Source organism: Condylostylus longicornis, unplaced genomic scaffold (genome assembly GCF_029603195.1).
Source record: "Condylostylus longicornis isolate FDR11 unplaced genomic scaffold, ASM2960319v2 ptg000180l, whole genome shotgun sequence".
Classification (NCBI taxonomy): Eukaryota; Metazoa; Arthropoda; class Insecta; order Diptera; family Dolichopodidae; genus Condylostylus; species Condylostylus longicornis.
In genome coordinates this window covers 1,180,385-1,207,471 of record NW_026578148.1, presented here as the reverse complement: position 1 = coordinate 1,207,471, position 27,087 = coordinate 1,180,385, and the positions used below count along the sequence as shown (strand labels likewise).

Sequence of the window (27,087 nt, the reverse complement as noted above, 5' to 3'; positions counted from 1 at the left end):
TAAAATAAAAAGCAAGTAGCGAAAACAACAAAGAGTTGAGTCACGATACTATGACGCGAATTAGAGCTTCTGCTTTTATGGTCATCTGCCATTAAGAAAGGTTCTCAACAATCTCTACAGTTTTTATAAACTCTCAAAAATTAAAAAAATTGTAGAAAAAATTTTCTTATTTGAAAAACACTTTATAGCTCTTAAACCTGTGCGTCGCAAGTTAAAAGTACAAGTAAGAATGTTTTGCTGAAGAGAATGAAAAAGAAGAAAACACGAAATTTTTAGATATTAAAAAAACAACAAAAATAAATTTTTGGTATTATGATTAGCGAATTCGCCTAAATTTTAGGTATTCATTCAAATATTAGGAGCATTCAAATATGTCGAATGAAAATTCTGTGTGACAAACTTGGCAAATAAAACCAAAAATCAAAACAATATATAAGTGGATTTTTTTTTATTGGATATGATAGCATTTATAATGATATAAGGGAAAAATCTAAACTATCTGAAAAGTAAGTTCATAAAATTCTACAAATTATTGTAAAAAATATTGACCAAAAACAATCCCAGTATTTAAATAAATTAATGAACAACAACCTCAACATTGCTAAATAGGAAAATTCAATTGTTTGTGCAAAAACACAAAAACAATGCACATATTTATGGTGTTAACCAACAGCTTACAGAAACACAGGCCCCTAAAAGACCTCAAAAAGGAGTGACACAGCTCACCAATTTACGCGAATTCTTATGGGATCTATAGGGGGCCCTTTTTAACATCATAAATTTCCCACATGATCAACTTTTTTCAAATTTTTGTTTAGAAAAAGTTAAAATTCAATCTTGTGCTACTTTACTAGTGCTCACATTCTTAAAGTCTTGTATTATTAAAACATTAAAAAGTTGATTTAAAAAAAACCTTCCAGGTTCCGTTCATTCTTTTAAGATTTCAATAAATGCTACACTACAGGAAAAAATAGTGCAATTTTTGTTTCGAAGTATTTAGTTGATTTTGGTGTATTTTTTCAAATTTGAGATATTTCTCCCAAAATGCATACTTCTGATATAATCACGTTTATATGTATACTATATTAATTAAATTTATACATATGCTTCATAATTCATAAAAATTATTGCATATGTGAATTCTGTTTATATTGAAAATCCATATAATTCTTTTTAGGTATGTATGTGAATTTAGCTTTATTAGGAAATATTTTCATTTTGTTGTAAAGATATAAGACAAGTTCCTTTATAATATTTTTATTATGTTTGTTTTTATATAGGGGACAACCTGAAACAACCCATCTTTTATAATGATCATAAAATTTTAAAAGCACATTCATAATTCGTCGTCTCAGGAAGAAACCAGCGTATAACATTTAATTGTCGTTATCCGATTTTATCACCATTAAATTCTCTATAGTCAATTCTATAAGCTGAGCTACTTTATATTTCCCTATCTTTTTATTCTAACGTACTTTTTAAATAAAAATGAAAATATTTTTAGGATTTTTAGGAATATTTTCATTTTTATATATTTAAGCATTTATTATATATTTAAGCATTTTTAGGAACTAATTAATAAAAAAAAGCATAAAATGCATTTACATTGTTTTATTTCCAAACCGTAACTTATAAAGTTGTATAAAAAATAAAATTATGTAATGAATTCTTACACCATTTTGCTAGAAAACTGTTCATTCAATTGTTAATTTCATTACCAAATAAAAGAGTGTATATAACTTTAACATGGTTTCATTAGAAATTTCAAATATTCAATAACAATGTAAAATTTAATACGCTTGTTTAAATTTTAATAAAAAAAAATTTTTTGCAATAAACTAAAAGGTAAAATGATGTACGAACTTCATGCACTGTTTTATATTGTCTTATACACTACTAAATTTGAATTTTAAGTCGTCTTCCCTGGCAAACAATGTACAATTAAAACACTGTACAAAAAAAAACATACGTATACTTAGAATTTTCGAAACAAAAGTTTGTTTGTTTGTTTTCAATTGCAGTTTAAAAATACAATTGTTTAATACATGTAATTTGTTTTCTGTTATTGATATTATTATTAGGCAAATATTTTAACAAATGGGTATTCAATTTGGTTTTGTTGATCAGTACGCAACTAAAAGTTATTATTTTGGTAATAACCGAAGTAAATAATTAACAATTTCAGGAAAAATTTTATACTTACAATAATTATACTTATTTTATTGTGTCACGTAAAACGAAAATGAATAAAAATTTGAATGATGAAAAAAAGGTAAGATTTTTCGAGCAGTCACCAAAAATTCTATTGCAGATTTTGCTTCTGATTCTGATGACAATTCTGAGTAACGCAAGAATTCATCATCTGCAATGGCTAAATAATATTAAGCGGACCAGAAAAATTTACAAAATGTTTAATTGATGAAACGCTTCATAATGAAACCGTTAGCACACTACCCGAAAAAAATTAGAATACTCAAGAATACATATGTAAAAGCGGTAAATTGACAATATCGTAAGCTCCGAAACCATATTTTGCAACTGAAATGCAAATTTCCTGAAGATGCAGTACGATTTTTGAATGAATTAATATTAATAATTCGTATTAGAATCTGGGTGATTAAAGAAAGCAGTAATTATTTATAAAACACATCTCAGCCACAAATAATGTACAAGAAAACTATCGCGAATATCTCGAAAGAATTTTACGCTTTGTTGTACATTCATCATGTATAATAGCAGTTATGGCTTTACGAAAAAGGCAAAAATAAAATTTTCCAGTTGAAAAAGATGTTCGTGGTTCGAAAACTAATGCAAGAAAATATGATAGTGAACTTAAAGAATCATTCGTACAACATATACAATTTTTCTTGCAGTTGAGTCACACTGCACTAGAAAAATTCTATCAGACAAGAAAATCAAATATTAAAAAAATGTACGATCATAACAAAGAAACGAATCCGCGAACAAAGTTGGCGAGCATACATATAAACGATAAATCTTCGTTAGAAGCATTCTGTAGCATTTTACCAAAAACTTGGCCGAAAAGGTTTCAGTGAAGGTTTCAATGTAATGTAAACAACACTTAGTAATCATGTGGATTACAGTATAAAGCAAAGTGAAGAACCTCTGTAGCTCAGTTGGTAGAGCGTCCGCCTAAAAAGCGGTAGGGCACTGATTCGAGTTCGTTTAACTCGTTTCTTTGATTACGTCATCCATCAGCTCCGCAGTTGTATTAAGAAATTTCCATTAAGTTATTATTATTAGTATAATGGGCACATTACTTCTTAATTAAACAAATAAATATTGTGTTAGCAATCCAGTATTATTTAGTCAAATTTATGTAAATAAACTATTTATTCCCCTAGATATGTTTAACATAATTTTTCAGGATAGTAAAACATGACGATCAGACGATTTTAGATTTTAAACTTCATCTTAATTTTGCAAAAAACTTTTAATGGGATTTACTGTAATCTATACCTTTTTTATGCCCTGTTTGTTTCTTAGTCGACGAGTTATAAAACTTAACTTTTTTCATTCACTGTATTATCATTTTTTACTCTCAATTCTTTCGGATATGTTGTCTGACATGGCGGTACAAAAACCTGTCGAAAAACTCGAAAACATATTTATTCAAAATCATACTTAAAATTTTGATTTGCTGTTAAGAAAACTCTAAACTTCATTTTAGTATAAAAATTTTTAGGTTTTAGTCAACTTTTCGTAAAGAAAACTCGAAATAGAAATAGGCAAAAATCATCATTTTTCCAAAAGAAATAGAAAAAAAAATTATTCTTCAGAAATGTCATTTCTCCAAGAGTACATATGCAATTTTACAAATACATTCACCAAGCAGGCAGAGTCCAGGCCTTGATTTTTTGTAATGTCAAGTGTTAACTTAATTATTTTTGGTAGGTTGCCTGATGTCTTGCGCAGCAATATTTTGGATATTGCGAATGAAGCATAATATCGCCGATAAAATATGCGCCGATCATAATTTAAAATGTCATTCGATTCCCCTAGTCCATTCGACTCGCCTAGCCATCCGCTTCGCCGATCATAATAAAGGTATTAATTACTGTTTCACCTTTAGTCATGGTTTTTAAATATACCTATTTAAATATACTTATTATTATCTTTTTATCTAATCTTTTCAAAATTTTGTTCTTGTTTCTTACATACATACAATACTTAACCTTTAAATTACTACTTTCTTAAGTGTACATTAGACTTTCATAAGTAACGTAATTTTATTTAACAGGTTTCCAGTTCGGAATACTTTTCCGTTCACTTTAATAAGAAAAATGATTGTGTCGAAGAGGAATTAATACAAGTTAAAAAAGGAATTACGCTTTTGTAAGTAATTTTTTGAAATGTGGTTACCTCAATGAAACTAATGTTAATTCCGAAAACAGGGAAGCTATAGATAGCGCACTTAAGCGAAGGAATCTTAGAGCATCACAAATCAATATTACTGATGGTTACATTTATAGTGGTACAGAAAAAGGTAATTTATTAGTTTCCCAATGAAAATATGAAAACATAACGAGTAAGTCAAAATTGTTACGCAACAGGACCCGACAATTGGCGTTACGAACCATTCTAATAATACACAAAAGTATGATTTACTATTATAAATAGTTATTAACTAATTAAAATATTTCCACATTTAGTAAGTATTATTTTCCACAAGAGCTATTAACTATTTGAAATTTTTATTTCCTATATAAATGTAGTATTATAAAACTTAAAGTAAAGAGAAAGAAATTAAAAAAAATTACTGCAGTAGGTTTAACTTCGTTATTTATAGCATAAATAAATAATATTCATTTAGACTTATGCATAGTAATAATATTTTGCAAGATTTATTTTGTATTTATTTTGTAGGCTACAAATTATTATATTTACTCGATTTGTAGTTATTATGTAAAGCAAATTATATTGCCTTATGATCTTTAAAACCGATTAAACCCATTTGTCTCTAAGCTTTCAAGACGATTTATAAAGCGTGCTAAATTTGAAAATTTTATAATTTTGATTTACCCAACGTACTCTATATTGATATCCAAGATAGATCTAAATTTTCGAAAGCTCCACACTTATGTGTTTGACAGCCATAGCAAAACTTTAGGTGTTCAACAATAAAACAGAATGTGTTTTATGTCTTTGTTTATTATTAGTTTGTTCTTTATTGCATATTATATTGCGTTATATCGTTCTATATTATTTCGAATATTTCGATTTATTTATAAACCGATGCTTATACCTGAACAAATCGAAGCAAACCAAAAAAAGTCACCTTTTTTTTAAATGTATTAAAGCCATATATATCCATCAGGCCTTCAAGCTGAAAATATTTTCCAAAATTTTGAATCGGTAAAAAATAAAAAAAAAAAATCTTAATGTTTTATGTTTTCGAAGTATGCCGATTGCAATATTTTTTATTTATAAAATTTTTGAGTATTCTTTATGAATCTCCCAGATTTGTTTTTGCCTCCAAAATCCCAGAAAAATCTGATATTGAAACTTTTTAGCCCCGAAATAGCCCTATTTTAAGATTTTCTGAAAAAATTTTTGTATAACAAAAGTACCTTTTCTTTTATACTTTATATTACTAGAAACGCAAAGCAACAAATAAATAACACTTTTTATTATTAGAAACACAAACCGGGAACAAAAAATAAATAATATTCGAAAATATAATGATCTCACATATTTTAAGTTCGAAAAATCGAAATAAAGTTAAATAAAAGTCAGGTTTTATAATACACATCAGATGTTTTGTGGCAACTGAATATTAATGCTTCATTTGTCATTGTTTTGAATATTATGTTTCGTCAGCAAGCTTTAGAAAAATATACATACACAATTCATGTACGTATGTATCTACCTGAAATTTTATTTTTATTGTTAGAGCGAAAAACTGTAAAACGCTAAATTCTAATCCATTCATATGTACATACACATATTTGAATAAAATTATTATTTTGTTTTTGCCTAAACCTTTTCTTTATTTAAAAAATTTAATCCTATATTTTCACCCACAGTTTGAAAGAAACAGGTATCCATTCATAATTAAGTATGTTTGTATTTATAATTTTATTTCTAATTGTTCCAACAGAAAATCTTAAAATTTTCAATTCTAATACATTCTTATGTACATACGTTTATATGTTGAAAGGAAAAATTTTAAAATCTTCGATTCTAAAACATTCATATATATATATACATTTGTATATGTGAATAAAATTATTATTTTGTTTTTGACTAAAGCTTTTCTTTATTTGAATAATTAAGTTTTGTATGTTTACCCCCATGATTTAATAATTATGCGTTTAAAATTTATTTCTGTATATTCTACAGTTTTGAATATTATTAAATTCATATAGAAAGCTTAAAAAAAATTACTCAGGAAGCTTTAAAAAAAATATACATACATACATATTTATGTACTTAAAATTTTTGCGAATTTTTCCAAACTATTATAACAACATTTTTTTGGAAATTTTCTTTAAACTTTATAATAACATTTATCTGTCATATATTAAAAAAAAATAAAACAAAAAATTTAAACAAAACTGGTTATGAGACTACCACACTACCCACCAGGCTACGCAGTACCTTGAATTTTCCTTTATAATTCTATATTTTATTCATATTTCGTATAATTCATCAAAAACCATCCTATTTTACATTTTATATACATATATTATATAGCTACTTCTCAGATGCCAAAAAGTACGGGTACTTCTAGAAAAGCTAGAGACATGGGGCAACAGTCATTAGATAGTGTTTTGCCTCCAGGGTCCCAGAAAAAGCATTAATTCCACCATCCCTCCCCTTTCATCCCCTTCCCTTTCACCCTCTTCCCTTTCACCCCCTCCCCTACATTGAGAAAATCTACATTGTTTTGTAATAAGTATGTGCGTACGCATTTATTTATGTATTCTTTTCGTGATCTCATGCAAAATGTAGTAGCAAGCAAAACATAAGTGTACATTAAACTTCTTGACAATATATTTTTAGGGCAAAATTTAAAAGAAAATGTTATTCTATTGCATTCAACTTTTTACAAATAGCGTACTTTCAAAAAAATATTTAGGACGGAAACTCGCTTGCATTGATTTGTAAGGGTGAAGCTTTTTTAATTTTAATTTAAAAAAATTAAATTATCAATAAGAAAAAGTTCATCTGGCAAATTGCATTGTTCAGGGTTCGAACTTGGGACTTTTTGCATAGAAATCGTATGCTATACGCATTACCCTATACACGTTAGTATTGGTGTTAACTCATTCTACAGTCACACGTTTTACTCGCATCTATTATAAACTCCAAATACATACGTACATGCATTTTAGTAGCGAATTGTTTTATGCGTATACGGTTATTTATCGCTTAAAGTGCTTATTGTAAAAGGTATTTTACGATTTTATGCGACATAACTCAAAGCGGGGTTCTAAAATAAATTACTCAAAAAGTATGAGATCGCAAAGAAACTAATTATTTGTTTAATTATGTATTTTTTGGTAATTATTTTAAGAACTTTTCTTATTTTAAGTTTTATCTTATTATTTATTGGGAAAAAACATATCTATATGTATATTACGGATGTGTTTTTGAAAAAATAAAGTAAACTTAAAATATCTCAGCCACAGAATGGAACACAATTTCAAAACTACAGACATAATACTTGCAAGGCTTGCAATGCAAGCACACACGACTAGTTTAGTATAGTTTTAACAGCCATCTGGATTATAATTATTAGTTTTTGCTTTTTTCTTCAATTTTTTGATATATTTTTGAATTCTATTTTTTATTCAAGAATTTTACTCTGTATTTCAGTACCCTTCCATTTGAAAGCAAGAAAGGTTGCCTGCGCTAAAAATTGTAAGTTTTTTTTTATATGCATTTTTGGAATTTGCCAATGAATTTTTTTGAAATTTAAATTTTAAATTTGAAAAAATATGTAGAATCAGTGGAGCCAAAAATATTGATCAATTTCGTTCACGCAAATAAATCCGACACCCCTTCCATTTAAACTCCATATAAATTTGGAATTTATTTTTGATTTGCTCTCTGAGCTTGACGGTATATATGGCATCAAAAAGAAACAATTTCAGTGATCTGCTATGCCGTTGTTTGATCTTTCTCGTTTTTGATGAAATATCCCGTGATACGTCCAAACATGGCTTATTCTTCAAGAATAAGGTCAGAAGTTAGCAATTATTTATTTTTTCAATTTTAAAAAAAAAATTATTTTTAGCTCAGTTATGCAAGCAACCCATTTTTTACTGATAAGCTTCTCAATAACCTTACCTATTCGTTGATGTTTTATGGATATTCGTTATAGTTTTATAATTAACGAATTTAAATATTTAATTCAAATTGTGATAATCCAGAAGGATTTAAGGTATTCAAATATTCTATTGAAGTATTAACTTGCAAACTATCATTTTCAGAGCCATAATTATTCACTGAATCAATCGCATTGACAGTTTTTTTCACATTTTTTTTTTTAATTCAAAGAATTGCACGTTGCGAAATAATCTGTACATTTAAAACTTGTTCCAAAAATAAGTTGATATATTATTTGACACTTTAGTACTTTAATAGAAAAGTTTGCTTTGGCAGATGGTAGTTTAGAAATAAGTCCTTTACCTACATTTAAAAGCCACTGACTAAAATTTATATTTTCATTTATTCGTTAATAATATATTCTAAGTCTATATGCTTTTAAATTTTCATAGTTTTGTGAAGTACAATGTATTTGGTACTGCACTATTATGTTATCACAATTTTGTATTTAACATATTTGAAATATTCTATTGTTTAGAAATTTAAAAAATATGTGCTGTTTTAAGGATCATAAGACTGAGAACGATTTAAGTCAAAAAATTATTTTCTGTTGTTAGAGTAATATAAAAATTACAAAATTTTTTAGTAATTTGTCATAGACGGTTATTTTTCTAAGATTTTTTAAAAAATTCTATTTTATTCTATTAAATTCTATTTTCTTTATTTTAAAAACTATTAAATTCTATTTTCCAAAGCAGGCTATGGGAAATTTGCATAAAATACAAAATTTTCAATTGGTATTTTATGTGTATACTATTTATGTATGCATGTATTTTTAAAAAATAAAGTTGGGTCAAACCAATGGTTTGTATTGCAGCACTTTTCCCTTCAAGAAGTGAAAATTCTGCTTTTAAATACAGTCTATATATACCTATCAAACTATTAAAATTATTTTCATTCATATACAAAACTATTTCTAGAATTGCATATATTTAGGATGACGCATATATGCAGTGTTTGAAATAAAGCAAAAATTAATATAAAAAGGGGTTAACATATTGCTCGATTTTAAGGGTTAATTGTGTGAGTTGAGAAAAATAATTATATTTTTTAATTTCATGGAATTTACCGCTAGCCTCTTGTGTTTATAAAAATTTGGAAAAACTTGCGGTTTCGAAAATATAAGGTGTCAAACATTCAAATTTTACGAATTTCAAAAGGTGATAACTTGAGAGGGGGTGGAGATGGAAAAAAATTTTCTTCCAACGAAATAAACTATTTGTTAATGTCTAAAAGCTAATTAGAATAAAATTTTTACCTATCTCCCCCCCTCTAGAAGTTATACCCCCCCAAATCCCTAAAAATGGCCTTTTTTAACTATTTGTTGCAATGAAACTATAAGCACTTTTCAAATTTTGCAAACGCATAAAGGCAGCGGCTTACTTCCCCTAGCGCGGTATACTATAGTTAAACTTTAGAAAAACAAAATGGCCGTTCAATTTTACCGTTATCTAAAGTCTTTTTTTTCCAAATTTTTAATTTCGTTTTTCTTCTAGACGCCAGCCTGTAGAAGCTTGGAATTTTAAGGGCTTTTAGACATTAACAAAGAGCTTATTTCGTTGGAAGAAAATTTTTTTCTATATCCACCCTCTCTCAAGTTATCGCCTCTTGAAATTTGTAAAATTTGAATTTTTGACACCTTATATTTCCGAAACTGCAAGCTTTTTCAAATTTCTATAAACACAAAAAACTAACGGTAAATTCCATGACATTAAAAAATATAATTATTTTTCTTAACTCACACAATTAAACCTTAAAATCGAGCATTATGTTAACCCCTTTTTATATTAATTTTTGTTTTATTTCAAAGACTGCATGTATGCATCATCCTAAATATATGCAATCCTAGAAACAGCTTTGTACATGAATAAAAATAATTTTAATAGTATGATAGGTATACATAGACTGTATTTAAAAGCAGAATTTTCACTTGTTGAAGGGAAAAGTGCTACAATACAAACCATTGGTTTGGCCCAACTTTATTTTTATTTTATTTGTACTTTTCAAAAAACTTATTTGAAAAAAAGTGCTTATTTGTTTAGAACACTTCGACACTGGAAGCTGAAATTTTATACACAAATAGATATTTAGAAGAAACTTATTTCTGCAAAAAAAAAATCATTATGCTATTAAATTACCTCACGCCCCCCTAAAAGTTATACCACCAAAGGTATAAAAATGCTATTTTTGGCTACAAATTGTAGCAAAATCACAAACATTTTTAAGTCCCGCAAAAACAGGAAAATGATAATTGAATTTCTAAATACTACAATTTTTCTACTATAGAGAAAATTTTATATTATACTTACTTGATATTAAACTGGTGTACATATATGTATACACAGGGTAATTAAGCAAAGAGTACAATATTATATAACTGTAACAAAATATCTTTTTTTTTTCTTTATTTCATATAATTATATATTTTTTTTTTCCAAAATATACATATTCTACCTTAACAATAAAATTCTAAGATATAATGTAAGTAACGGAAACTAAACTTAGCGAAATAATATACATAGTATAATTCAAAATATAGATTTTATGACCTATAGCGTTAGCTCTCTGGCCTTATAATAATGTAGTACATATATAAAATTTCAACTACTACAGGTAGTATAATAATAAAGATTAATAAAGATTGATAAAGATTCTCATTTATTTATTTATTTATTTGTATTTTAATATTGCTATTATATAATTATTTATTATATTATTATTCTTTAATTTCTATTTGAGTAAAATACGTTTGTGCAATTTGAAAACATTATTGTGTAATATAATCAAAGATTTTCCTTTTAAACATGCATATATTATCGATTTGTTTGAGATTAGTTGGTAATTCATTGTACATCTTTAAGCACACATATAAACATTTCTTTTTCTGTCTATCAGTCCTAAACAATGAAAGATAGAAGTTAGATTGATTCCTTGTGTTTCTGCCATGTATATCGAAGTTCCTATTAAGAATAAAATTGTGTTTCATTTGATTATGAATAATTTTGAAAGCTGTTAAGTACATTTCCTTGATACACAATTCATTGAAGCTAAACTTAAAGTTTCTAAAATTTTTACACAAAATTGTGGGGATGAAGAAAATTGAAAAAATACAAAATGGAAAAAATTGACGTTTTTCAAAAGTTCGAATGCTTGATATTCCGAAAGTATGCAGAACGCAAAATCAAGAAGTATGTTGCTTTCAAGCCCCGTACTAGCCCTTTCAGAAACTGTGAATTTGAGGTTTCTACTTTTTTACAAGGGAAGTTACAAGCAAAAAAGCTTCGGCAAGTAAAGTTTTCGTGAAAATTCGTTAAAATCCCTGTATCTCCGAAACCGTTGAGTTTTGACAACTAGTTCCAAACAAAAATTTAACCATTTTTTATGCCCTAAACAATGGTGTATAATATTGTACTCTTTACTGAATCACCCTGTATATAAAATATAAATTAATACAAGTTTTTTACCACAATTCAATAACCTAAAAAATCCGACAGATATTAAATCAAATATATTTTGGAAATTATTCGTATAAAATTTATTTTGATAAGTATGTATGTCGGTACACACGTCTCTTTTTGTTTCATTCGTTTGAATTTGTTTCTATAAGACAATAATATTAAAATTCATAAGTACATATAAGTACATAGATATAGATATAAGTACGTATGTATGTATGTACATATTTACATTATGTTGCCATCGGAAAACTATAAGTTCTCAACACTTGCAATACAAAAAAAAACATCTTTCAATACGTCTTCAAAAAAAAAAGATTCAAACACACCGCAATGTGTTATGACGAAAAACTCAAAGATCGTTACCCAAAAGTAGAAATAAAAAAAAAAGTTTTTCTTTTGAAACTTGCAATTATTCTTTATGAAATTAGTTTCTTTGGTTATACTTTGCAAAGAAACCTTAAAATATTTAAAAATATTTCCTTAATTTAAAGCATAATACTTTTGAATAAAATCACAAATTTAAAAAAATGCTATATTAATTTTTTCTTCCTAAAAATAATAAAATGTACATACATAAGCATATATATATATATATATATATATATATATATATATGTACATAGTTATATATATATATACATGTATATCTATATATATATATATGTATCTTACAAAAAATTTAATATTTTTTGTCAAATTAAAATGCTATTGTTAATTTATTTAAAAGGGTCTCCATCATATGCATGTTCGATAGATGAAAATATTGATACTGCAAACTTACCTGGCAGGATTCTTATTGTAAGAGAAAAGAATGATTCCTATCTAAAAAGCTCTAAAGCTGGAGGATTACAGAAAGCAGCATCTTTTGTAAATTCAAAACATTTTAACTTTTATCTTAGTTTCAATAATTAATTTTGAAAGCAGGGATCACGCACTAGACCGTCACGCCTTTTGTCATCAGCTTCTACAGAGGAAACCAGCTCCGAACCTGATCCAAAGACTATTCCTGCAAAACAACTCAAGCAGAGATGGTCCGGTCTTTTTGGTGTCAAAAATCCACAACAAAATCAATTATGTGAACTTTTAAGTAAATTTTCAAAATCAGGGGGACCTCCAAAAAAGTATAACATTAAACTAGAACATCAAACTTGTGAAACTGATGCCTTAAAATATTTGAAAAATAGTCATAAATGTTGGCGTGAATTTATTTATTATGAAAATTTACCTGATAACGAAATAAAAATTCAGTCAGCAATATGGGAACTTGTAACAACGGAAATTGATTACATAAATACTTTACAAACCGTTACAGATGTAATTTTTTTCTGAAACATGTTTCGTTTTATATAATAACTTTATTTACTCAACAATTAATTTATTTTAGTTGTTTCTAGCCTGCTTAGAAGCTATTCAAGAAGAAAATATTTTAGCAGATGTTGATCAAAACAAATTGTTTTCAAATATTCGCGAAATATGTGAATCCAATATAAAATTTTGGGCATCGTATTTATTCCCAATGGTTGCAAATAGTATTGCAAACGGTTCTCCCCTACAAATTGATTATTTTGAGCAAGGTTTTGTCACATTTGGTTCAGTGTTTTCCTCTTATAAAGTTTATTGCGCTGAACAAAGTACTTGTCAATTTTATTGCAAAGATTTAAACCGAACAAATACCGTATTTACAACATATTTGGCATGGTGTGAATCACAAAAGAATTGTAATCGATTGCGTCTTGCTGACATACTTGTGCGACCAATGCAAAGACTGACTAAATATAGTTTATTACTAATAGCAATAAGAAAACATATAGTTATTGAAAATGATGGAGAAATGCTTGACTCAATGGTAACAAAATTGTTTCTTATTTAATTAATAAAAAAATATTTCGTTATATATGTAAATACATATACATATATACTTTATCGTGTCGGTTTTTATTCGCAGATTCGTTCTGTTGAAAATTTTGTTTACAGCGTGAATAACCACTTATCAACCAGACAAGAAAATGAACGTTTAAAAGGCATCATGGCCCGAATTGAATCATATGATGTTGTAGTAAGTGAACCTTAACTATTAAATTTTTCAGTCGACTTAAAAAAAATAAAGTTTAAAAACATTAAATTACTTTTAGGAAACTAATAATGAACAATTAGAAAAACTTGTCAAACAATATAGTCAAATGTTTGATTTGTGTGCGCCTATGAAAGGGTGTTCCAGTCAACACTGCCGTCATTTGTTCATGGAAGGCGATTTGAAATTAAAAGATAGTGCCAGCAAATCAGATGTACATTGTTTTTTACTAACAGATATTCTTCTAATATGCAAAACTATTTCAAAGAAAAATCAGGGAACCCTAAAAGTAATTCGCCAACCCTATTTCACAGATCGTTTAGTTATAAAATATAAAGACAATTCTCTTCATTGTATTTACTTAAATGAATTTCAAGTACCCACTTCAGCATTTTCCTTACAATGTTCGGAAGCTAAAAATTGGCATGATGGTATAACGAAAGCGAAACATATCTACACAAGACTGAAGCAAAATATACAACTGGATATCAATTTACGAGGCTATAATCAGAGCACTAGTGATGATAATGTTAATATACTATGTGTAAGAAAAAGTCCCTTGAATAGCTCTAAGGGCAGTCGCATCTCCAGTTTAAATAATAGTCACAGTGGATCTGTTGAACTCAATGATTCAAAAAATATATCAATCGATTTTGAGAAAGCGAATTCCTTATCTAGTGATGAGAGCACACACTTCAGTAATTTTGTTGTTTTAATTTGTATACATACCTAAAAATTAGACTTTAATTTGATTAAATTTTAGATAACCAACATACAATACAGAAGACAAAATCATCTACAACAGTTGACACACAAAAACAAAAAACCGCAACGGCAAACACGTTGAGTGTGGAACCACTTCATAGCTTGGGTCAAAGCTTGCCAAACTTAACTTCACCACATAATCAAGTCAGGTAATGAATTTAAATTATTAACTTTTATAGCAGCCGCTATCAATGATTGTCATCATCACATGCAATATTCTTAACTTTGTGATTGAATTATGCTCCCCATAGTATTGCCAAATTTAATTATTTAACTGCCTTTGAAAATGTTTTTTGATTTCTAATTTTAACTCATACAAATAAAAATTAAAGTGTCCAATCACGTTGTAACGTTAAAATAATTACAACCACTTGTAGGCAGTATTTTGTTTTAAATCTTGCAACTCAAAGCTTGACGTTTTAGCTTACATAAAATTTAATTATTTATTTAAATTGCGTAATTCCGTATACCGAATAAAGTGTTTAAGTTTAGAAAAGATATATTACGTTAAAGTTAAAATTTTTATTCAAAAATAATTTTAAATTTATTATTTTTTCGGATTAATAAATTCATTATGTTTTTGGATAACATACAATTTTTGTTTGCACCAACACCACTAACAACTAATTTCACCTTCTATCATGAAAATATTAAGCACACATAATGAACAAAATAATTCATAATAAATATGCACTCGAAACTGTGAACTCCGTATTATAAAAAATCCGGAAATGAATAGTTGTGATTTTTATCATACTTATAGTAACAATACTCTGCTTGTACCGGAATACGGAAGAGGTTGTTCCAAAAACAATTTATTATCATCAAATCATCGTGGAATATCTTACCCGCCACCAAGTCCGACAAGGTAATGTTTTTTTAATAGAGTTTAAATTATTGAATTATTATTTAAATAATTATATACACAAATACGCTTGAATTTGTGCTTTTTGTAATCCAAAATTTAATGACTGCATTGTTATTGTTTATTCATTATAATGGTATCAAATCTAGGTAATTTTTTTAATAAAGTCACCCGTAAATCACCATTCGTAGTAAAGAGGAAAATCCCATTTCACATAATATCCGTATTAATGTATGCTCGATGAGTATGCTAAATTTGCCTTACTGTTTGTAACGCTAAGAAATAATGGTCTAGATATAGACTCAAGTATATGTTTTTGATCAGTGTCGAATTCTGAATCGATTTAGCTTTGTCTGTCCGTCCGTCCTAACGATAACTCAAAAACTAATTGAACTAAATTCAACAAATTTGCAAAAATTATTTATTATAGCAAATACCAGAACCCTATTTAAATTGGATATGTTCGAGGTATTGGTTCGGGTAGCTGTCATACAACTTCAAAACTTATTTGACTATATCTTAGAAACAATGAAAGCTTTGATATTGAAATTTCGCACATATAAATATTTTAGTAGGGCCGATATGTTTGACAAGAAGACGTTGAAATATCTTGGCTCCTTCTGGAGCTGCCATACAGCTTCAAAAGTTATTTGGCTATATCTCAGAAACTATAAAATCTGTGACTTTTAAAGCAGCCACTATCTATTTAATGATTGTCATCATCTTATGCAATATTCTTAACTTTGTGATTGAATTGAAGCATTGCCAAATTTAATTATTTAACTGCCTTTGAAAATGTTTTTTCATTTCTACTTTTAACCCATACTAATAAAAATTAAAGTTTCCAATCACGTTGTAACGTTAAAAAAATTACAGGTATTTGTAGACAGTATATTGTTTTAAATCTTGCAACTCAAAGCTTGACGTTTTAACTTAAACTATAAAATCTGTGATATTGAAATTTCACGCTAGCGAATAGTAGTTGTCAGATAAAAAGCCAATGTGTTAGATAAAATTGCTTCGATGTCTCAGGTAGCTGCCGTAGAACTTCAAAAGTAGTTTGGCCATATCTTAGAAAATATTGAAAACACAGTACTGAAATTTTGCATAAATTAATATGGTAATTTAGCAACTAAAAGTCATAGTCTGTCTCATAGTCAGCTATGACATATGTATTTACTCGTACATAAGATAGCAAATTCGTACGGGTATTACAGAGTTGACATGGTGAACTCTATTTTTTCTCGTTGCGAATAATTTTGCTTTTGCAAAATTGCAACGAGAAAAAATTTGCAAATTGTACGTATGTATGTACATGCTTTTTAAAAAAAAACATTGTGTGCGAAGTATGTGCATATGCATATACAGATGTACATTTGTTTATATTTTTCTATTCTCGTGTCTTGTTCGAGTCAATTGAATGTTAAGTTATTGCTATTAAATTATTGAGAAAAATATGTGAGTGAGTTCGTTTTGGCTATGTCAGGGCTCGAGAACTGGACCTTACATATTTGCTCATATAAAGAGAAATAATCAACTAAAATAATGAGCCTATAAGTTTTTACCTATAGGGCTTGGAAACTGAACTAGAGTATTTTCCATTTTTCACCGTATCTGCGGAATATTTGAGTTCTAGTTATTACCAAATCTAAGTTTTCAGGGAATTTGTATGGCACAAAGTGAAGCTTTACTAAAAATTTTCATTTTTCTAAGTATACGAGTAATATAATTAAAAGCTTACTAACTTCCTCAAAATTGGAAAGAAGTGTTTGAAAGTCATTTTAATAGTCCTCTGCAACACTTTCGTTAACTAGACTATGCACATTGCAATTGGTCGTATGCGAGCACATTTGATCTTTTTTAATTATTTGAATAGCTGTTTTTCTTATCTTAAATCCTGTGAAAAATGTTATGTACCAATAGTTTGGGTAATATAAAGGTTTACATTTTTAACATTTAATTATAAAAAAATATTTTTCTAACCTTAATCTTCAAGAGTCTTATCATCCTTTTGGCCATAATAGGATGTCCAGGCCAAAAATGGTAGAGCAAGATTGTTTGTTTAATCATAAACTATAACGATACAATACGTTAAGCCTAAACACAACAAAAAGAAACAATAACCCTTCAAACAGTGCTGAGAGAAAACGAAGAATAAAAATTTTATCTGAAATAGAATTAGTAACTTCAAGCACAAAAAACTTAAGTCTGTTTTCGAGATAAATGAATTTAAAACTTTAAAATAAATTTTGAAAAAAGTTATGAAGTTTTTTGAACTAATTTTTTTTTCAGCCAAAGATAATTAAAAAAAGAAGCGATTAACTTAGAATCTGTAGTAAAACAACTAATAATAGTCTCATAATAATGTAAAAGGTAAGATATGCGGTTATACCAAGTTTATAAAAAGCACTTTGCAAAGTATATCTCGACTTAAACGATTTGTGAAAAATTACTTTGCATTTTCGTGAAATTTAAGTCGATTTAAGCTGTTGTTGCAAAACTGAAGATATGGTTTTATTTAACTTAAGTTCTATTGAAAAGGGAAAATATATATACAAAATTTCTACGTTATTTGATTTTTCACTTTTTTTTTCAAATCATTGTCTAATATAACTTCATTGTTAAAAATTATTTCTAAAAATTTAAAAATAATTGTTGCATTAAATTTAAGAAAGGTGACAGTATATTATTTATTCTCCCTCCTTCTTATCTGCTAAATCTCCAGTCTTAATCGTTTTGTTAAAATTATGAAAAAAGAGATCAATAAATTACATCAAGTACTCTAAGTTTTTCTTTTTGGGACTAATTTTCTCTTTTTCTTCAATTTGGAGTATATCTTGAAAATCTGACTAGTTAACACATCGTCTTAAAATACAACCACTAGTTAACACATCGTCTTAGACCACAAAGGCAAAACAATCATCAATGTATCATTTTTCCATGGGAACTCCGTTGGTTGAAAAAAGGCATTTGTAGCAGGTAAATCACGAAATGACGTACAAGCTTATCTGTTAAATATATAATAAAAACTATTACAAATCACCGAAATTTTTTGAACGCCTTGAACGCCAACTTTGCAATATCTCATTAGCAATAAAAGTGAACTTAGGTCGCTTTCAAACCAGCGCATATTATGAGAATTGAGAACAACTTTTTTTCGTTGTCTGTATTCTTTCTCTTAAATTCCGATCAATGAGACACTAAAAACCTTTTTCTTATTAGCAGTTTTCATTATAATAATAAAAAAAAGAAATTTAATGGATAAAAATGTTAATGGTAATTTTAATGGGAGTAAAAATAATAACTTTATGCAAAGATCTGATTTTCCCCGTCATGGGCCAAGCCAATGGTCAGGAAATCTCCGGATGAATTCGGGCCAATATCGCCAACAACGTTGTTTTTTCTATATTTTCCACCATGGAGGTGGAAAATATAGAAAAAACAACACCTAAACAAGAAAATAATAATATAGATTTTTTTATTAACCATCAATTTTGAAATTGATTATTTAAAAGGTAGGGAAAATCGTGTCGCCGATTTTCTGAGTAGAATAGAAAACGATAATACGATAAATAGTAAGGTAATTGAAGAGCAACAAAAAGTAGTACAAAAGTTAGAGCAAAAAACTGAAGATGTGGCTCTGACTGTGGCATTTTTAATAATGGTAGCGCTGAAACGATAGACACGGTAGACGACGGGAACTGTACTGTAACGATGGCTATTGTACACTCTGCAACTGAAGAATTGCTACATCATATTCCTATAAAGGAGGAAATAGTTAATTAATATAAAAGTCAAATAATAATAACGAACAATAAAAGTGTAGAACAGGAAAATATATTAGGTCGACGGATATTCTATATTGCCGAATATGATTTTGCCAACTTAGATGAAATTCTAAAGGGATTTGTGAAAAAAGGTAAAACAGGAATTTTCTCGGAACTTTCTGATAATCGTTATAACGTAGTACAGGAGAAACTTATTCAGTTATTTTCTAATGATAACAGTATAAAGTTTTGTTATGTTCTTTTAGAGCACAGGAGTTGAATACAGAGATGGAAGCAGTAAAACAAATATCTCTTTACCATGTGGGAGAGAGCTTACACTCTAGAATTCAAGAAACTTATAACAATATAAAATATAAGGTGTATTACCCAAATTTATTAGAGTTAGTTCAAATGGTAATAAATCAATGTGATTTGTGCCAGGAAGTCAAATATGACAGAAGACCTATAGAACAAAAGTTTAGGCTGACAGAAGCTGCTAATGATATTAATGACATAATACATATTGACACTTATACAATAATGAAAAATGATTTTTTGACTGTTATTGACAAGTTTTCCAAATTCGGTGCCGCCTGTCACTTACCAAATAAAAATCAGTTAACATTAATTGACAAATTAGAAAGTCATTTTAGTAAATTTGGAAAGGCAAATAAAATAGTTGTCGAGAATGAATTTAAGACAATTCACATACAAGAATTTTTAAAAAATGAGGGAATCAGCTTAAACTGACTAAACCTAATAATCACACTGGTAATAGTGATGTGGAGCGATTCCACAGTTCAATAGCCGAGAAATTTAGAATTTTAAAATTATCTACAAAAATTAAGTTAGTACAGAAATTTCTACAGCAATCCATTCGCAGCTATAACTCTAGATTTTTTTCAACAATAAAAAATATTACTAGTGATGTTCAAAATCGGACTGTAGATTTTGACAGTGTAAGGGATAATTTAGCAAAAATACAACTGAAAACTACATAGAAATTTAATAAAGATAGGGAAAGCTATTGCGAAATCAGGTCAATCGGATTTATTAAAAACTATAAAGCCGTAAGACATAAGGAACAACCCAAATTTAAAAAGTATAAGTTGCAAAATATACACGTTTCAAATATTAAAACACCTTTAAAATTTTCAGGTATGGAATACAATATGTTTTCGTTAATGATGATGTTACTATTGATACCGCTTAGTCGGGAGTTACTTGAAGCAAGTCAAATTAAGGAAGAAAATGGGTACGCTGAAATACATTTAGGTAAAACGGAAATAGTTGTTAAAAGTGACATAATTATTCACATAATAAAACTATACGAAATTTTAAATATTTTGTACAACATTTCACATACTCTTAACGAAATTGATATAAAACAGAAACAGATTTACAGGTAGAAATTTTACATTTGACAACAAAGGTAAAAACTATTTTCCCACAAAAACAGTGGCTAAGTGGCTGTTCGGAATTATGGACGAAGAGGATAGACAAGACATAGAAAACCATTTTAAAACTTTAGACGAAAATACTCACAAAACAATTTCTACAGTGAATAATCAAATCAAAATTAATAACCAATTCGAAAAAGATTTCGAAATAATAAAGGATTCTATTGAAAATGACAGAATTTTGTTTACAAATAGATTAAATTCCATTAAGGAACCTCTTATTCATCAAAATTTATATTTTGACTTGCTACTTAAAACTCAATTTCTCAAAGATAAAATCGGGCATATTCAAGACAATATAGCTTCGGTTAGACATGGAATTTTACATCTTAATATACTTACTGACGAAGAAATAGAAGAATATGAGATAGATTTTTACAAATTACAGCACATTAGATTAGGTGTTACAAAATTTCAAAATAATACACTCTTATTTGCCATTAAAGTTCCTAAAACATTTATGGAAGTTCAATTAAAAACTATTATACCGATGCCAAATAAAAATTTTAAGGAAATGGACTATCCTACTGAAAATATATTTGAATTTGAAAATGTAATTTATGAATATCAAAAATTTAAAACTCTAAATGAATTGAGTGGTAGTAAACACTGTGTATTTAAAAATAATTGTAAATTAATAACAAATTATAATACTGAAATTTTCGAAATAGATGAAGAAACTATTATTGTAAAAAATGCTAATAAAATAAAACTTATTCAAACTTGTGATAACAGAAATATTATTTTAACCAGAAATATTTTAGTTCACTTTATTAACTGCTCTTTAAAAATGTTGGATCATAATTTTACTAATAATAAAGAAATATTTGAAGAAAGATTTTATTATCCTAATGAAGAAAACTTTAAAAAGTAAAAAGAAATAATCAGTTTTAATTAATTATTTTTAGAAAATATAAAAAATATTGAAAACATTGAAGAATTAAAATATCACAAGAATTTTTCTTATGGTCTTAATACAAGTATAATTGTAGTAATTTACTCTTAATTGTATTTGTTATTATTAACCAATTTAAAATTAAAGTATTTAAAAGAATTCAGGAGAATTCTTCTCCGAAGGAGGGAGAAGTTATGTATATTCCTCATCCAAATTTAAGTGTCACAAATTCTACTGAAAATCTTTCAAAAAAATTCGTTTCCCACGAATTTTTAAATGAAAGAAACTCAAGCGCTACTATAAGTGGTCAACAACAACAAAATCAAAATCTTGATTTTGTTGATGAACTTATCAGTAAAATGAATAAGGATAAAAATTAAAATTGACTTAAAAACACTTTACTTAAATTTCATAATTTAAACCTTTTTTTCTTGTTTTTACTTTTTATATGAATTTACTTAAAATCTCAAAATATAACATTATTGTCCAACGATGTTCCCACATAATTTCCTGATACAGTTATTTTTAGAACAACTATGTAAATGTGAGAAATCTGTTGAACAGTAATAACAACAACAACAAATGCAATAGTAAAATAGTTTTTTTTATCATAAACCATATAGTGTAAAGTTACTTATAGAAATATTTTTATTATAAGAAATAGGATCTTTTCCATAAGAGAAAAGATCAGAATAATTAAATAACACATTTTTTAGTCTTAGTTTGATAGTGAAAGGGTTGACATAAAAATCCAGTTTTAAAATATTATTATAAGATTTTAGTTTTAAATAGTCTTTTTCGGCATCTCATTAAGTAAACATCATCAATTTGTCAATATTTTATTTCTCTCTTTTTTTTTTCTATTTTCTTTTGCTTTAATATTAAATATGGCGGTTAATTGTTCTAAATGTAACATTTTAATTAACAATGATTTGAATGTAAAGTGTTCTTTTTGCGATTTAATCTATTGCTTAAAATGTTCAAATATTACCGACGGTATTTTAAAGCTGATAAATAAGGATAATTGCAATATTTCATGGCGATGTGATTTATGCTGCAAAATTTCATTTCAAGATATCTTCAAGAAACTGGATAATTTATCTATTGAATTAATTCTGCTGCTGTAAATCTTGGTTCAAATAATTCTATTCCAAACAATACTTTAAAGGAAGAAAAATTAAGCTCAGTGTCTACAGATATGGAATCTCATAGTGTGGTAAATAATTTAAGTGATCGTAATTCTGAACCTCATTCTGAACTTCATTCTGGTTCTGCTATTGAAATTCAAAAAGCTTCCAAAAATGTTACTAGGGACGTAAATGCTGCTGTTGGTTATGATGAAGACTCCTCTAAGTTGATTGTTGTTCAGCGTCAAAAATGGTTACATGTTTCTAGATTTGATAGGAACACATCAACTCAAAGTATCATCATCTATTAACTATGTATCATCAAAGCTGAATATTGATAAATCGGCTATTAAATGTTTCAAACTTGTAAAAAGAGATGCTGATATAAATCGATTAAATTCAATTTCGTTTAAAATAAATGTGCCTGATAAATTTTTCAGATCAATCAGGATTCCTAAATTTTGACCATTGGAAGTTGAAACTAAGGATTTTATTTTTCAAAAAAACATGCATCCATCTGTTCATCTAAATTCAATAATTTAATACATGACTCACATCTTGATATATTTAATGTACCATTCACTCATTTGTCATCAACAACATCCATCTCATCAAAATCAAATGTACAGTTACGTTCTCACACACACAACGTTAGCAATTATATTTCTAATGCATCGCTCTCGTCAAATACTTCTTTCAATACCGCTTTATCTACTTTTTCTGATGATAATTATTTCAAATTATATTATCAGAATACACGTGGTTTGCGTACAAAGACAAATGAATTTTACAGAACTGCATATGATAATTCTTTTTCTGTCATTGCTTGTTCTGAAACTTGGCTTCATGATGTAATTTTTTCCTGTGAACTTTTTGATGAATCTGTATACTGCGTTTATCGTAGGGACAGAAATTCGTTAGCTACTGGTCAACGACTTGGTAGTGGAGTTTTCCTAGCAGTGAAATCGTCATATATTAGTCAACCAAATGCTCTTATTAATAATAATGACACTGTCGAACAATTGTGTGTTAAAATTGTTATTAATGACTCTAACACATTGAATAATAGTAGTTCTAAATTTTCTAGTAGAATAAATTTGTTTATTTTTTTAAATTATATTCCTCCTAAGAGTGAATTTGTGACCTATAAGCAACATATCGAGAATATTCAACATATTTTTGAAAATAATAGTGATATAAATAATTATTTTTGCATTCTGGGTGATTTTAATTTACCTTCAATATCTTGGCAATATTTTAATAATAATGTAAATAAGTTTTTAGTTCCATTTAATGTTAATGATTTTGATTCATATTTTATTGATTCATTATTTTCATTTGATTTGGTACAAGTTAATAATGTTTTTAATATATTAAATAGATTATTAGATTTAATTTTTGTTTCTAAGGATATTTGTATTTCAATTAGTGAATTTGAATTGCCAATTGTAAAAAAAGACCTTTATCACCCACCATTGTTAATTAATTTTAAATTTATTAATGAATTACCAGTTCAAATTGTAAATGTTCCGCAATTCAATTTTAAATTTGGTGATTTTTCTTCTTTGAATAATTATTTGTCTCAGTTCAATTGGATTGATATTTTAAATTGTAAGTCTAGTCTAAGTAATTCTTATAAAATCTTTTCAAATATTTTGTTTGAAGGTATTTCTAATTACGTTCCCTTAAAGAGTGGTATTATATCTCGGCATCCCCCGTGGTATAATAAAAGGCTTCTTTCTTTAAAGAACGCTAAAAATTGTGCTTTTAAAAAATATAAACGGAGTACATACTTCTTGCAGATCAAATAGTATTTCAGAGATTGCGTAAAGAGTTCGATTTTTTAAGTAATTTCTTATATAAAAATTTTGTTCTAAGTTATGAATCCAATATAAAATCTAACCCTAGATCTTTTTGGAGTTATATAAACACGCGTAAGAGATCATCTGGTTTTCCTATTGGTATTTCTTACAATGATTCTACGGCCTTTCATATTCAGTTTACATGCAATTTATTTGCAAATTACTTTGAGTCAGTTTACGTAAATTTATCTGTTTGTCAACCACCAGATTATTATAATAATATTGGTGAAATTCTTGATTTGGGTAATTTACAATTATCTTATAGTGACGTTCTCAATAAAATTGTTCAGTTGGATCTCAATCTGGGTGCTGGCCCTGATGGAATACCAAATTTTCTATTAAAAAATTGTATAAACTGCATTTCTGAACCTCTATTAATTATTTTTAATAGATCATTGAAAGAATGTAAATTCTCTTATATTGTACCTATTTTTAAAAGTGGTTCTAGGTTGAACATTAAAAATTATAGACCTATAGCTAAACTTTCTGCTATACCAAAACTATTTGAAGCTATTGTCACGGATAAAATTTATTTTTTAGTAAAGGAAAATATTTCTCCTTATCAACATGGTTTCATGAGAGGTAGATCCACTACATCTAATTTATCTGTTTTCTTGCATTCAGTACATAACGCAGTTGAACGAGGTTTTCAGGTCGATACGGTTTTCACCGATATCTGTAAAGCTTTCGACAAGGTAGATCATAGTAAACTTCTACTTAAACTTGAGGCACTGGGTATTTATGGTACCTTATTAAATTGGATTAAATCTTATTTGCTTGGGCGAAAGCTTTCTGTTAAAATTTCTAATTTAGAATCATATTCATTTTTATCAACATCTGGTTTTCCCCAAGGTACACATTTGGGACCTCTGCTTTTTTACTATTTACAAATGATAGTGGTTTTGATATTGATTGTTCTTTCTTATCATTTGCTGATGATACTAAAGTATTCTCAGTTATTACTTGCTTAGATGATTGTTATAGGCTTCAAATAAATATTGAAAAATTTTATAAATGGTGTTTTTTAAATGGCTTTATATTGAATATTGAAAAATGTAAAATAATGAGATTTTATAGAACGAAGAGTTGTTTTGATTTTAATTATAATCTGAATAACTCTCTTTTAAATGTGGTTGATGAAACTAAAGATTTAGGTGTAGTTCTTGATCGTAAGCTCACTTTTAATCCTCACATTGATTTCATTATATCTAAGGCGCTTTCTATGCTTGGTTTTATCAAGCGGAATTGTTCTCAATTTTGTGATCCGTATACTTTCAAAAGCTTGTTTACATCATTAGTTCGTCCACATCTTGAGTATGCCGCACCTATATGGATGCCGTCAAACACTAAACATATTAAACGTATTGAATCAGTACAGAAAAATATGGTTAGATTTTCGTTACGCAAGTTTAATTGGGAGATGAATGCTACTGGCTACATTGCGAAATGTAAGTTGATAGACATTCAAACTCTTGAATCTAGACGTTTTTCAGAGCCTATTTCAAATTTTCAACGTTTATTTAATGTTTGTGATTCTGAGATCGATTTGCATTATAAGAGAGATAAACTTAAAAGAGAAATCACCAAGTTTTTTTGATTAAATTTTCTTTTTTTTTTTTTTAGTTTTATCATAAATTGTTACTTATTTTTACAATTATTTTTAGTTACTTATATTTTGTTATGTTTATTCTTTTGTTATCTTATTTTAAATTAATTATACATCTGAAATCTGTAAGTGAGAATTCCCAGTAGATTGTCAAATATATAAGTCGCATTATGGAAGTCACGGACACATTCATATAAAAATTATAAAGACTTTTAATACAAAAAGATTATATGAGATAAGGTTCATAATTCATATAGTTTAAATGAATTATGAAGCCTGTAAACATAAGGTCTGTCTGGTATAAAAAAAGTTTTTAAAAACTTTTAAAAACTTTATAAAGTTTTCGCACGCAAAGTGTTTGGGATAATACTTTTTGAACAAAAATGAGAGAAAATGATAACATCCTCATTTTCTCAATGTTAAAAGTTTTTTCAAGTTTTGTAAAGTAAAATTTAGTGTTTTAAAAACTTTTAAAATCTTACAGCTGTCGAAACATATGTTGTTCTTGGATATGTCAGAAGGTTTTATTTTTGAAAAAAAAAATTTTCACCAACATTAACTAAATTTAAATAAAATAAAATAAACAAAAATAAAATAATGGATTTACAAATAGTTTTTTCTAAGTTTCACAATTTTATTATCCAAAATCAAAATTTTCGGTTTTTGATATAACCAAAAAATATTTATTTACGTTTAATAAATATAATCAAATTTAACGTGTATCATAATAACTTCTCCTACTATCCAAGCATTTAGAATATACTTTGCTACATTCATTACTTTTTTGAAAAATTTTAATACCTTTTTCAGCTATTCTCGTATTACTTCAGCTGTGATGAAATCAAATCCTGACGGT

General features: G+C 27.4%; 1 protein-coding gene across 1 annotated transcript in view; it reads left to right on the top strand.

Annotated features, from left to right (window-relative positions):
• The first annotated feature begins 2,242 nt into the window (after positions 1-2,242).
• LOC129616327 (pleckstrin homology domain-containing family G member 5) overlaps positions 2,243-27,087 on the top strand; it is a 30,051-nt gene continuing 5,206 nt past the window's right edge. Inside the window, exons 1-10 of the mRNA XM_055531936.1 lie at positions 2,243-2,272; positions 4,262-4,356; positions 4,416-4,507; positions 12,541-12,680; positions 12,738-13,127; positions 13,198-13,659; positions 13,759-13,869; positions 13,946-14,582; positions 14,648-14,798; positions 15,413-15,517. Coding sequence (XP_055387911.1) covers positions 2,243-2,272; positions 4,262-4,356; positions 4,416-4,507; positions 12,541-12,680; positions 12,738-13,127; positions 13,198-13,659; positions 13,759-13,869; positions 13,946-14,582; positions 14,648-14,798; positions 15,413-15,517 — 2,213 coding nt within the window. The remainder of the gene's footprint in view (positions 2,273-4,261; positions 4,357-4,415; positions 4,508-12,540; positions 12,681-12,737; positions 13,128-13,197; positions 13,660-13,758; positions 13,870-13,945; positions 14,583-14,647; positions 14,799-15,412; positions 15,518-27,087) is intronic.